At 45.9% G+C, this 14,180-nt stretch overlaps 1 protein-coding gene across 1 annotated transcript in view; it reads right to left on the bottom strand.

Annotated features, from left to right (window-relative positions):
- Positions 1 to 14,180, bottom strand: part of LOC132332460 (contactin-4) — a 278,899-nt gene that overhangs the window by 53,363 nt on the left and 211,356 nt on the right. The window contains exons 9-11 of the mRNA XM_059856845.1: positions 12,719 to 12,903; positions 2,747 to 2,883; positions 835 to 964 (exon numbers count right to left, since the gene is read on the bottom strand). Of these exons, the coding sequence (XP_059712828.1) occupies positions 835 to 964; positions 2,747 to 2,883; positions 12,719 to 12,903 (452 nt within the window). The remainder of the gene's footprint in view (positions 1 to 834; positions 965 to 2,746; positions 2,884 to 12,718; positions 12,904 to 14,180) is intronic.

Below are 14,180 nucleotides of genomic sequence, written 5' to 3'. Positions count from 1 at the left end.
CTGCCTCTCATCCAAGGACATGGTTTGGGATTGAGTTTCAGCCTGGCAGGGACCCCTGGGATGGTCCCACCCCACCCCTGCTCACCCAGGAGCAGCCACAGCCCAGGGCTGTGGCCAGTTGGATGTTGAGCATCTCCAAGGACAGGGATGCCACAATATCTCTGGACAATTTGTTCTAGTGTCCAACCAACCTCAAAATAAAGTTTTTCTTATTTTAGGTGGCATTTCCAGGTTTCAGTTTGTGGCCATTGCCTCCTGTCCTGGCACGGGCACCTCTGAGAAGATCCTGGCTCTGTAATCTCTGCTCCCTCCACTCAGGTGTTTCCCCACTTGGAGTCACATGAGCTTCTCCTGATTTTATCTGGGAGGAGCAGAGCAGCTGTGCCCAGAACTGTGGGGTGAAAGATGCTTTTCTTTGGGATTCATTTGGAAGATGCTTTTCTTTGGGATGGGGGAACTTGGTGTGCTGAAAGGTCCCTTCAGACAGGAGGTTTGTCACCGTGTCCTGAGCAGAGTCACCTCTGCAGCCAGGACTGGGCACCTGGATGTTCTGAATGGCAATGCTCAGGTTTCTCCAGAAACAGCTTTAACCAGCAGGAGAGGGAATGCACCTGCCAGCTCCTGGAGGAATGTGGGATGAAGTAAAAAACATCTGTTCTCTGCTCTCCACTGCCTCAAGTTTGCATTTCACACCTTCCTTAGAAGCAAACCGCCAAAGATCTGCTTCAGAAACAAACCACCAAAGATCCCCTTCTGCTGCAGCTTGGCAGAAGCACCTGGGCAGGGCTGGCTGAGGTTCTGGGAGGCTGGCAGTGCTCGGGGGTGGGGACTCACCTATGACACTGAGCTCGGCGCTGGCAAAGATGACGCCGTGCCTGTTCTCCGCCACGCACTGGTACATGCCCGCGTCCGACAGACTCACGTTGGCAATGGTCAGAGAGCCCTGCTCCAGCTGCACCCTGCCCTGGGGACAGCAAAACAAACTCCAAAATCAACAAGAACACCAGCAAGCCTCCTCAGAACGTGCACCCAGAGGTTGTCCTGCTGTGCTTTGTGGCAGGGTGGACCAAAGGAAGCAGCGGTAACGGGAGGGATTTGCATGCTGCGATTTATTTGTCTGCCAGCCAAATTTATGTCAGGCCAGAGACTAAATGGTGAAACCCATACAGGAGTTGGTAAATGCAATTTCAATTGGAGGACCTTCCCTTGACCCCTCATTGATTTAATACCCAAAGCATTTAGATTAATATCCCTTTCAAGGAGATAAGCTTGAGGCAAGAAATGCACTTCTGTTCCACAGTGGCACATCACAGCCAAGCCCATCCTCAGAAACATTTAAACAATGGTATTTCCATGGAATCACAGAGTCATCGAGGTTGGAAAAGACCTCCAGGATCGCAGTGTCCAACCTTTGACCAAAAACCACCATAGCAACTGAACTGTAGCACATACAGGTGTTTCTTGGACACCTCCAGGGATGGGGACTCCACACCTCCCTGGGCAGTTCCAGTGGAGAAATTCACCCTTTCCATGGAGAAATTCCTCCTGATTTCCAACCTGACGCTCCCCTGGCACAGCTTGAGGCCATTTTGAGTGTACATGGCAATGCAGGCTGCTAAGACTGGTTGCCATCTCAGCCAGCACAGACAGAAACATTGAAAATCTTCTGCAGTTTACTGAAAACAATGTAAATGCTAATAATTTAATGATCCTTTACTTCATACCAGCCACTAACGTGATTTAAGAACAAGCCCATCTGCCAGTGACCAGCGTGAAGCAACCAGAATTAGTGTGTGGAGTGAAAGACCAGGCTATCATTTGTCAGCCTGAGGATATGGAGCTCGAGTTATCAATTCTAATAAGTACAGCAAAGTGTTCCCTCCCTCCCCAGGAGTTTGACATTTACGAAAAAAAAATTCTAAAATAAAGAGCTATTGGTTTTCTACTCGGCCTTAGGGCAGAAATTTAATGTTTGTGCAATTTTTACCAGGGTTTGATCAAATCGGGGCTGCCATGTTCTTTCACGGTGAGTGAAGGGGAAAAAGTGCTGGCTACTGTGAAACCAAAGCTTTGGTGACCTGGCTGAGTTTGTGGTGACAAGGTGGGACCATGGACTGGGTGATGACCCTCCAGGAGAGGCTGGGCTGTGCTGGTGGGAGGGGTGTAATTCCCCAGCTCCTGCACAGGGACACAGCTCAGCAGGAGGAGCAGGAACACCCTTAAACACCAGCAGGAACCCTGAGGTTTCATTATCACTTGAAGTTCACCTAAATATCATAAATTAAAATAATAATTATTTTGGAGTGATCATTCTCTGGTCACATATTCAAAAACCCCATTCAGCCATTCCTCCTTCTTCTTTCCAGCCTTAGGTTTGCATCATGGATCCTTCATTTTGGGGAGGAACTCTGAGTGTAGAGCTGTGGAGTGTCCTGGCAGCAGTAGGGAGGTGCCACCAGGCACGGGAAGGAACGAGGGATTTTCTGTGAGGGTGGGGAGGCCCTGGGTGCCCAGACCAGCTGTGGCTGCTCCCAGATCCCTGGAAGTGTCCAAGGCCAGCCTGGACAAGGCTTGGAGCAAGGGGTGGAACGAGATGATCTTAAGGTCCCATCCAACCCAAACCATCCCGCGATTCCAGAGCACCTCCATCCTCCCCACCCCAAATCAACCCCCCAGAGCTCAGCGAGCTGGCAGAGCACCCCAGCACCCCCAGCTCCCATCCCCGGGGGGCTCCAGCTGTGCCTACCTGTGGCAGCAGGGGCTCCCCATCCTTGAGCCAGCGGTAGGAGGGCTTGGGGCGGCCGCTGGCGCGGCACTCCCAGGACACGCGCTCCTCGATGGCCGCGCGCACGTCGCGGATCTGCTGCGTCCAGCTGGGCTGGGCTGCAAGGCAAGCAGGGAGGGAAGCCTGGGAGCAGCACCTCTGTGCTGCCCAACAAACCTTTCTTCTCTCATCAGAACCTTTCTTCCTTTATCAGACCGTTTCTTCCCTTATCAGACTGTATCGATAACGTTGGGGTTTCAGCTTTTCTATTTTTCATCTATTTGTGTGTAAATCCAAACTCCACACTCAGTGGGAGCTGCTGCTTCCCCATTTGGGGCAGACACAGCAATTCCTCCCCAGGCCTGGCAGCCAAGGACCCCTCACTGCCTCAGGGCCCAGAGATGGGAACAAAAGTGAGTTGGGGGAGCAAACCTGGGGTCAGTGACTTCATTACCTGGAGCTGGAATTGGCAGATGAACCCCCAGAATGCAAATGGACCAAACTTATCAAAGTGTGCAAACCCTGACCCAGCATCCATCTTTGGGTGCAGCCCCTGGGGGGCTTTGTCTGCCCAAAATTGGCACCTTCAATAACTAGAACAGCTTTTTATTGCCTTAATTCTGTCTGGCCTCTGTTTTTAAGTAGCCCCAAACCAGCATGATAAGAACTGCTAAAGATCACTGCTCTTCCTTGAGTCCAGTGCTGCTTTCTGAAGCTGGTAACAGTCAAGATCAGAAGCTACTTTTATTTTATTTGTAGTAGAAACCCTTAAAGAAAAAGAGTAGCTTCAGAAACCCTGCTCACCCTGCAAAAACAAAGCAGTAGTTACACATCTGGTCTTTCAAATAGAGACATTTCCCTCCTCAGGGTCTCTTTAACTTGGGCTTCAAAGCTCTAAAATTTAGCTTCAGACTTCAAAACATGTAATTTAGAACTAGTTCTGCATTGAAATTGAGGTTATTCCAGTAACTCTGCATGGTTACAGGCACTGCTTCAGGCCCAGGCTCTCAGCCTTGCCTTGATTCTGGCCAGATCTCCATATCTTGCCACAGGAAGGAAAAATCTTTGGACCCAATTATTGTATGAATGACTCTGAATAAACCTAGAAAGACCACAAGCAGATATGGGAGACACATTTTGGTAGAATTTGGTGAAAACTAGCACTGGCAGTTTCCAGCCACTTGTGAGATTGTATTTTAACTGTGTTTCACATAATTTTATCAGTTGGCTTTTTTCTTTTTTCAAATAGAGTTTGAGTTTAGCCAGATTCCACTAAATTCTACTAAAATTGCCACATGGTTTTGAAGACCACCCAAAACCTCAGACTTTCTTAAGAGTTACCTTTTGTCCAGATATACCTGCAATATACAATACTATCTATTTAAGATATCAGTAAGAGTATATTAATGTAGTAGATCTATAATACTTTTCACAAAATCCCAATAAACAATAGAGTTTTGATTTTTTTAATGGGCATTTCCCCTATTTTGACATGAGAGCATCTGGCTTAGCAGGATGGTGTTACCAGCAGAGGTCTCCAAGAACCTGATTAATACTTTTCCCTGTGTAATCAGATAAAAGAAAAAAAAAAATGAAAGATTTCTCAAAGCCAGGTAACAACTTTACACATCTCCTTTGGATAGGGACAGGGACCCCGAGATGGGCTTGGAAGGGTAAATTTAAAAATATCACATCAACATGGCAAATGGGCATGATTACACCCAAAAGAGGGGTATGCCTGTGATGATGGGAGGTTGGAAATCCAAATTTAGGGAACTCAGGTTGTGTTTAACCCCACTCCTGGCACCCTGAATGTGCCTAAGAGCAGAGATGAGGTGGAGAGTTTCCCACAGCCCCTCAGCTCCCAGGGAATTCCAAAAAAAAAAAAAAGTGACCTGAGCATCCTGGCAATGCAGAAGGGAAAGGAGAAGTGAGTGGTGCTGATTTCTCTGGCTGCCCCTCCTGCCCCTGTAATATTTTAAGCTTGTTTGTTGTCTGTATCTAAAGGGGTAGGAAAGGGAAAACCTTTAAACGTGGAAGATGAAAGCCAGTTCTGTCATCTGGAGTAAGAACTTGAACAATTCCATCGAGCTGAGCAATTGCAACGGGTTCAGTGGCTCAAGGACATTTGCAAATTACTCATGAATTTACATATTTACTATTCTAACAGCATCTAACTCATCATTTTGAAGGGAATTTTATGATCCCATGAAAGGAGCTCTATAAAACCCACAGACATCCATTTGCCTTTTTTATTTTTTCTGCGCTGTTTTACAGATTTCCCACATGAAAACAAAACTAAAAAAAAAACAAAAAAAAAAAACCCAGACAAAACAACTGGAATTGATCTGCAAGTCAAGAAAAGCCATGAATGGTAAGCTGTGCTCTATAACCTGAGTGTGTGCTGTGGAAAAACAAAGATAACTCCAGTGGAGGGGAGGACAGAAAATTCAGAATTCATCCTTATTTCACACAGACTCCCCAAAGAAGGGATATAATAATTTTCCCCAAATAAGGGAAAGAATCATTTTTCCCAAATAAGGGAAAGAATTATTTTCCCCAAATAAGGGAAATAAATAATAATTTTCCCCTAATAAGGGAAATAATCATTTTCCCCAAAGAAGGGAAATAAATAATAATTTTCCCCAAATAAGGGAAAGAATCATTTTCCCCAAAGAAGGGAAATTCTCTCCAAAAGGCATTTTTGGGGTGGTTTGTCCATCCCAACTCCTGCCCTGACTGCTGAGACTGAAACGTGCAGTGCTGGAAGCTGCCACCCCAAATTCCCATCACCCTTGGGTGCAGCACCCACACAGCCACACCACCCTAACCCCCTCCAGTGATTTGAACTGGTTAAAATTCCCAATTTCAAAGCCATTTGTGGTGCAGAGAACTCCAGAGCGAGCAGCACAGGTCAAAAAACCATCTCAGTGAAAACCTCTGAGAAAATTCAGACTTCATCCTTATTTCATACAGACCCCCCAAAGAAGGGAAATAATCATTTTCCCCAAAGAGGGGAAATAAATAATAATTTTCCCCAAATAAGGGAAAGAATCATTTTCCCCAAAGAAGGGAAATTCTCTCCAAAAGGCATTTTTGGGGTGGTTTGTCCATCCCAACTCCTGCCCTGATTGCTGAGACTGAAACGTGCAGTGCTGGAAGCTGCCACCCCAAATTCCCATCACCCTTGGGTGCAGCACCCACACAGCCACACCACCCTAACCCCCTCCAGTGATTTGAACTGGTTAAAATTCCCAATTTCAAAGCCATTTGTGGTGCAGAGAACTCCAGAGTGAGCAGCACAGGTCAAAAAACCATCTCAGTGAAGAGCTCTGAGCCGTTTGTTCGGCAGGAGTTCGTTCTCTGCTGCTCCTGGGGAGTTTTTCTAATTAGGTCAAGCTCTCCTCTCAACAGTTCAGTGCAGAGAGAAGCTCTTGGCTTCATCTTGGGGAATACTCAGGGGTTGGCTCAGGCTGCAAATATGTGTGAGCCACCAAAGGAGAGTGGCCACAACCTAATGGAATCTGACAGGAGCCCACTGGGGATCAGGGCAAGGTAACACTGCACGAGATTTCAGGCATGATAATTAAAATAATTCAGAAAAGGGGATGAATCAGCTCCTCTCCACAACATTTTCTGGTGTAGCAATGTTCTCAGAGATAATGACAAGGCTGAATTTGTGACTGGTCTAGACAAGAGTCCTTTGGATCGTTTCAGCGGCGCTGACCAAAGAGAAATTATTTCACAGGAGATATTTTGGTCCTGCTTGGAGTACTTAAGATAGCACTGGCCTTGGAAACGTCCTGCAGGAAAAATCTGGAAGCTGATTAAGAAATTCCTCTGAGTTGCAAGCGAAATTCATATGCTAAATCTATAAAGTGAAAGAAAAAGCTTAGAGATATAAGCACGACTCTTACATAAGGATTGCTTTAAAGAAAAAATCTCCCCCTCCTAGGAGATTTCTGGAGTTTGTACTCAGGGGGACTGAAGAAAAGTGATGGAAATAGTGAGAAAAAAACCCTGTTTACCTTTGATCACCTTTCAGTCTTCACCAGCACAAAGTGGGACAGTTAAAACCAGGTGAATAGGAAAATATGCCCAAATATATTCTTACTTCTCTAAGACAAAAAAGTCCAGGGGCTCTGTCCTTCACGGTAATAAATTAAAAGGCAAAAGTAGGAACTGGAAATCATGTTCTAAAAGATATTTGAAAATGAAATGATGTGGCAGGTGATGATGCATCACCTCAGAAATGAGTAACAAACCCCCAGAAGTACAGGAGAAATATGAGAAATAAACCAGAAAAAAACCTGTAGGGCTCTGCAATCATCTGTGAGTTCAAAACAACCAAAAAGACTCAAGCAAATGAGGTGCTAATACATATCCAGAATCCAATTCTCAGCTGGTGTGTATTGATTCCAGTGCTCCTAAGCCAATTCCTAGCAGCTGATGACCTGGTGCAGGCTGTGTAATTCATCATTAATGGCAGATGAAAGGCTGAATGACTTGTCCATTACCATCTCTATTCTAAGGAGATTGAGACTGAGCCCAGGATCAGAGCAGTCTAAAGACCAGAAAGCCAAGTGTAAGAAGTAAAAAAAAAAAAAAAAAACCAAAGAACCAACCAGATGGGAAAAACAGATGAGTAACTGGAAGTACAGAGTGCAGCCAGGGTGTAAGGCTTGGAAGTGCTCATCCTGCCCCAACTGGGGACACAGCTCCTGGGCACAAACCCCTCAGATCCTGACTTGTTTCCTTCCCAAAGATCACAGAAACCAGACCTCAAGTTACCACTGCTCCTCTCTCTTTCTCTCCTCCCTCCTGACCTCAAAGACTGAAATCTCTTCAGCTCCAAGGTGTGCAAATCCTGCACCAAACCAATCTGCTGGAAGGCTGTAACTAAAATAAATAAATCTCCATTTGGCTGAGTCTTTGGAAACTCTTGTGACTGACCCTACTAACCCAGCCTGGAGTTCTGCTTGGCACTAAATATTAAACACCAGAGGAAAAGAAACAGAGAAAAATCTGAAGGAGTTAACCCAGCTGATAGAACCCCTTCAGTCATCTCTTCCTGCCATTCACCTCCTGTTCCACAAGCTGTTCTGCACCATCAGAGGATTTTCTCCCCAGTTTTTGTGGGCACACCCACAACCCCCTAAACCCCCTGCTCATGGGTTTAGTTATTTTCCATCCTGACACGGAACTGCAGCTGCTCAGGGGTGCAAGGGAGCTGTGGGGTGATCCATGAGAATCCCTCACATTTCATTTCTATTTGTGTTTCACCCTGTTTGTATTTTTGCTTCTCCTGCTGGAGAGATGTTTCTCCAAGCAACAATGATAATAACATGAGACTTTTTCTCAATCTCCCAAAATTGGATTTCTCTGGAAGCAGGGTTCCAGCAATCCCTTGGAAAAGGAAAGGCTGATAAGAAACAATTCTGGGCAGGAATGTGTTCTATCTGTGTTCTGGATGCAAGACTTTCCTCGGGCAGCAAAGAATTCAGAGCTCAGAGTTACTCCTCCCTGTCCTAACTTTTACCTGAGTAAAAGGTGACAACAGGGTTTTCTAGTGAGTGATGTGAAAGACAATTAATAATAACATAGTAATAATACAATAGTACACTTGTCCTGCATACAGGAATTTTCTTGTAGTTTTATCAGCCCAGAAACTCACTTTATTCCAATTTTCAGCAAATTATTTGTGATTTGGGACCTAAACTGAGCAGACATGGAACTGCCTGACGTTCCCTTGTCTGATTTACAGCTGAGGCTGTTTTACAGAGTGGCACAAAGTGGCTTTTGCCCAAATAAAACACAGGCCCACTGATGAAAGGAGGACTCTTTTCACTGCAAAATTAAGGAGCCTCACAAGTTCCTAGTGGGAAGGATTTAATCTGAGAAGGGGCCCAGCCAGTTGAATGGGTTTTGCTGAATATCTCAGAAAATGCTGCACAGAACTGTAATTAGTGACAGAGAAGTCTGTCTGTCTGCTAATGCAGATGCTGCTGTGCTGACACTTGTGGAAAACATTTGAGCTGCAATTTTTTCCTCCTTTCCTTGCCTTGCCAGAGCAGGAGAGGGTGGGGGGGGGATGCTGGAGCAGCACAGGTGATGCTGAGGCAGCACCTTTATCTGAGCTGGCTCCAGCTGAGCTGCTTTGGAGCTTGGATATTTCCCAGCATGGATCTGACTGAAAAGCCAGGGCCAAATCCTCTGTTTTGTGTCCAAATCCCAACAAACAAACATTCTCAGAGGTGGTGCAGCTCCTCAGCCCTCCCCTGAGCTGTCACTCCCAGCCCCATGCTCACATCACCTCAACCCTTCTCTGTAATTTTCACATTTTCTGTTATTCAGGTGAAATATTTTGGTGGGAAGGGGGACCTCAAGATGTTGCATTGACTCATCAGAGTCAACACAGGGAAGCAGAGCCCAGGGAGCTCAAACCCAGGGCTGAGCAGCCTTGGGGTCACAGACATCAACAAAGGAAGATCAGGCTGAAACAGCATCTAAACTCACCATGAATTAAACATCAATAATGCATAAGCATCTCCTTGATGCTGGCTTTATGAACAAAAAAGGCAATTTCTTTTTAAATTAGCTGGTTAAGGTAATCTGTTTACTGTACTTCTGCCAGGAAAAAAAAAAAAAACTTGTTGGCATTGCTGTTTGCTCAGGATATAAATCTTAGCCCTGTGGAGGGTTAGCAAATGTAAAATTTATGAGCAGCCAGATTAAAAATACAATCAGGTCAATGGGAGAGCATCCCAAAACACACAGAGGAGGGTGGGGAGGGGCCTGGGAGGAACTGGGAGAATCTGGAAAACCTGGGAGAAGAGAACCCTGGGTCCCCCTGGGGAGCTCACCTGCCTCAGCCACGGGATGCAGCTGGCACAGGGAGCAAGCTGCCAGGTCAGGAAGGCAGCACCAGCACCCAGAGCTGCTAAAAGGTGGAAGAGAAGAGGCTGTGCAGCCTAATTTGATAGTTCAGGATCAGGGAATATTCTGAGTTGGAGGAAACCCACAAGGATGAAGTGGAGCTGTTGGACAGCCCCAAGAATCCCAGCAGGAGCCTTTGGCAGGAATTAACCTGAGGCTGGGACAGCAGGGACAAGAGACCCAGCAGGGAAATCCAGAGTTCCACCAGCCAAGGAAGCAGCAGGGAGCTCTGTGATTGCAGAGACAGGACCAGGTTTCCATGGGAAGGTTGATCCCTCAAGGGGGACTGGGCCCTGGCAGAAGTGTTTGTGGGGAGCAGGGAAACCCAGCCTGGTGCAGGGCTCAGAGCTCAGAAAAGGCAGCAGGAATGGATCTTGCACTTTTAATTGACCTCTTCTGCTGCAACAAGGGTGTCAAACAACTTCAGTGCCACTGGTATGCTGAGGGAGGAGAAAATAAACCCTGATACAAGAGTGAAAGACAGCAGAAGCCAACCCTCCCTGACAACTTCCAGCAGCACAGAGAGGCTGACAAGGCTGGGTTATCTACAGTGAGCAGGCAAATCTGAATTTCTTTTTCTTCTCTTTTCTTGTTTTATGCCATGCAAAGAGGCTGCTAACTGGGTTTGAAGGAGTGGAGCTGTTGGAGCCTCAGTGCACCTGGGCAGCACCTCTGATAACCCAGAGCACCCTGAGCCCCCAGTGCTTTGGGCTGCAGGGACCCTAAACCCACCCAGTGCCACCCCTGCCATGGCAGGGACACCTCCCACTGTCCCAGGTGCTCCCAGCCCCAGTGTCCAACCTGGCCTTGGGCACTGCCAGGGATCCAGGGGCAGCCCCAGCTGCTCTGGGCACCTGTGCCAGGGCCTGCCCACCCTGATGATAACAAATTCCTTCCTCAAATCCACTCAAACCTGCACCTTTCTGCACCTGCAGAGCGTTTCCCTCCCCAGGCACCAGCCTTGACCTTCCAAAAGCAGCTTGAAAGCTCTGCCAGCATTGCAGTTGTATTTCAATAATGAAATAACATTTCTCAGCTTTAAAAAAACCCCAATTGTTAAGGAAAACTGTGTTCTTTTCCCCAACTATTTGTATAAAAGCTTACAATAAGTTACTTTCCCCTAAAAAAATTTTGCTGCCATGCAAAACTCCAGAGCCCAGAGTACAGAATGCAAGTTGGGTTTTTTTTTAGGAGATCTATTTTCAGTACTGGCTGCAAAACACAAGTTACCCTAAAAAACCCAACTGTTTCCCTGGAAAATCACCATCCTCAAGACAACAAGGATGATATTTCAGTGAATTCTCTTTAAAACCTGCAGCAGGGGAGGTGCCTGTCTGCCACCTCTCCTGGGGAATTCCTCCCCTCCCAAGGAAGAGATGGAAAGAGTTCCCAGCATGACAGACTGACAGCAGGACACTCCTCTTCCCAAAAAACCTCGAGCTTCTCTGCTGAAATGCCACCACGGGTGGGAAAAGCAGCAGGAGCCACAGTGGCAGCTTTTGTGGAGGATCCAGAGTGATAAATTCATTACAATAATGAGATTATAACTCCATCTATGCTATGGTGGGAGTGTTCCAAAGGCTCCACTTACTGCTTTCCAAGAAAGGCAGCTCTGGCTGTGGGTACAGCAAAACTGTACAGCTGATGAGTCTTTTAATTTACTCTCCACATGGGGAAAATCAGGAGGAAAAAACAGCACTGAAAGAGGAATCTTTAAATCATCTAATTTAAAAAATTGAAACCCGTTCAAATCAACCCCAGATTCTTTCCTTAACATGAAAGATTTCACTTTGTTCTTGCTCTTTCACTTCTTTTTAATGTTGTTTTTTCATTCTATATTTCCCTCAGTTTTAAAAGGAGAAAAGTTCCTTTGAAATGGAAGCCCCCAGAGTTGTGATCTCTAAAGGAAATGTATTTCAGAAATATTTCCAATTTGAAAACATCCCTATTTTTTAAAAACACTTACACTACCCACCAAATTCAATTCAGTTTTGCCAGAAGGGATGGTTCCCAAACTCTTTTTCTGTGGCAGAATTATTATAAATCAAAAACCATTCTCCTCATCTCTGGAGTTCAACCCAATCCTCCCTGCTGACAGGACCTGAGCCTTCAGAAACATTTGGGGGAGAAAACTCTGCATTTTTGTCCATATTTTCACTGTAGAACAAAATGGGATGGGATGGGGAGCAACAAAACCAGGAGTTTTTGGATGTTGTGGAGGTCTCTGCACATCTGTTGGGTGTGGAACCTGCAGCTTCTCCTCTCCAAAACATCTCCAACAGAACCTTGGTACCAAACCCAGCCCCCTGTGCCCCTAAATCCCCTCCCTGCAGCTCTCACTCACCTCTACACAGGTAAAGCCACACTTTCAGTTTGCTTTGTGGGCTGTTCCCAGCAGAAATTTGGGGATGAGCACCAGGATCAGAGGGATGAATGCATCTTCTATTTAACAGAGCAGGCCTAGGAGGCTGAAATTTGGCATTTCCCAGTGCCTGGCTCAAGGGCTGTGATTGCAGGGAGGGAAGAGCAGGCGCAGAAAGCCTTTGAGGGGAGAGGGCTCTGCCCTGGCACTGTTAAATCCCAACTCCCCTTGTTCTTCAATCACTGATCCTCTGGAAAGCTGTCCTTAATTGGTTATCAGCAATTAACATTTATCCACAAAAGCTGGGGCAACCCATTCATCATAAATCCCAAGCTGTAACACGAGGATGCTCCCCCAGATTTCCTGCCTTGCCCTCCCAGCCACGAGAAGCAAAAAGAGCCTTTTCCAAGCATTTCCAGCACGTTTCCATGCCAATGTCCTCCTGGGGATGTGTTTTTGTTCCAGCTGCTCTGATTCTCAATTAACATGCACCATTCAGCCAGGTTTTATTTCAAATTACACCCTTCTCCAGACGTGCCATTTGAAAAGAAAGTCATTTCAAAAATATCCCCTCAAAAATTACGTCCTCGCAAAATATTTACTGCAGATTGCACCGAGCTCCATAAAGCAGCCCTGAAAGCAGCCAGCCTGCTCACCATAAAATGTCAGCTGTCCTCGTGCCACGTTCTTGCCCCTCACATTTTCAGCCACGCACTCGTAGAGCCCAGCATCCTCCTGCTGGAAGTTGGGGATCTCCAGGAGCCCGCTGGAGCGGTGCCTCCGCGCCTTCCGGGGCAGCTGCTTCCCATCCGCCCTCCTCCAGCTGATGGTGGGCACTGGGCTGGGGAAGGGAGAGAAAGCAAAGTGACACTGCCAGAGGAAGCCACGCTCCCAGGGAGGGGTTGAGGAGTTTTTGCAGGATGAGGAGTTTTTGCAGGACAATGGCCACGCTCGGCCGATGCACGATCCAGCCTGCTTGGGATGATGGACAGTGGACACGTTCACAAACAATAATGGACATCTTCAGAAATGGGAGAAAAAGAGAGATATCTTGAGAAAGGTACAAGAGGAAGAGTCATCAGGACTCAGCAAGTTTGAGAAAGTGAGAAAAAAGAGAAGCAATGGGTGGGCCAGATGACCACAGCAAGGCACGTGAAAAATCAGATGATCCAATCAGCATTCCATTTTGAACAGCTGGGATTAACCAATCATGTATTAGCTAGGATTAGCCAATCATGAACAGCTAGGATTAACCAATCATGTATTAGCTAGGATTAACCAATCATGAACAGCTGGGATTAACCAATCATGAACAGCTAGGATTAACCAATCATGTATTAGCTAGGATTAACCAATCATTAACAGCTAGGATTAACCAATCATGTATTAGCTAGGATAAACCAGTCATGAACAGCTAGGATTAGCCAATCATGAACAGCTAGGATTAACCAATCATGAACAGCTAGGATTAGCCAATCATGTATTAGCTAGGATTAACCAATCATGTATTAGCTGGAATTAACCAATCATGAACAGCTGGGATTAACCAATCATGTATTAGCTAGGATTAACCAATCATGAACAGCTAGGATTAACCAATCATGAACAGCTAGGATTAACCAATCATGTATTAGCTAGGATTAACCAATCATGAACAGCTATGATTAACCAATCACGTATTAACTGGAGACACGAGGACAGTAGAAATTATAATAAAATACAGCCTTTTTGGGGATAATAAAGTTGGCCTCACTTGATCATATTGATCATGGTGTGATGTCCCATTCCTGATCCTCTGCACTGCACTGAGGGGCCTGGCTCAGGGTCCAGAGGGGTTTTATTATGGGTGGGGTATGTGGAACATAAGTGTAAACGTGAATTGATAATTAATTTTATGCTAATCTGATACATATATTCTTCCCTGAACCATTAAAAAGGAGGTGCTGCCACACAGTGCAATAGTTTAAATAATGATGGCTGTCCCTCACAGTTATTCAATCTGTTGTATATGAACAGATTTTATAAACAGGTTTTATTATGGGTGGGTTATGTGGAACATAAATGTAAATGTGTTTATCACGGTGTATAAGCAGGAGATATTTTATTATTAAAATGCTG

This window comes from Haemorhous mexicanus, chromosome 11 (assembly GCF_027477595.1).
Source record: "Haemorhous mexicanus isolate bHaeMex1 chromosome 11, bHaeMex1.pri, whole genome shotgun sequence".
Classification (NCBI taxonomy): domain Eukaryota; kingdom Metazoa; phylum Chordata; class Aves; order Passeriformes; family Fringillidae; genus Haemorhous; species Haemorhous mexicanus.
Note: the sequence above shows the minus strand (reverse complement) of the source record. Positions and strands in the feature narration are given on the sequence as shown.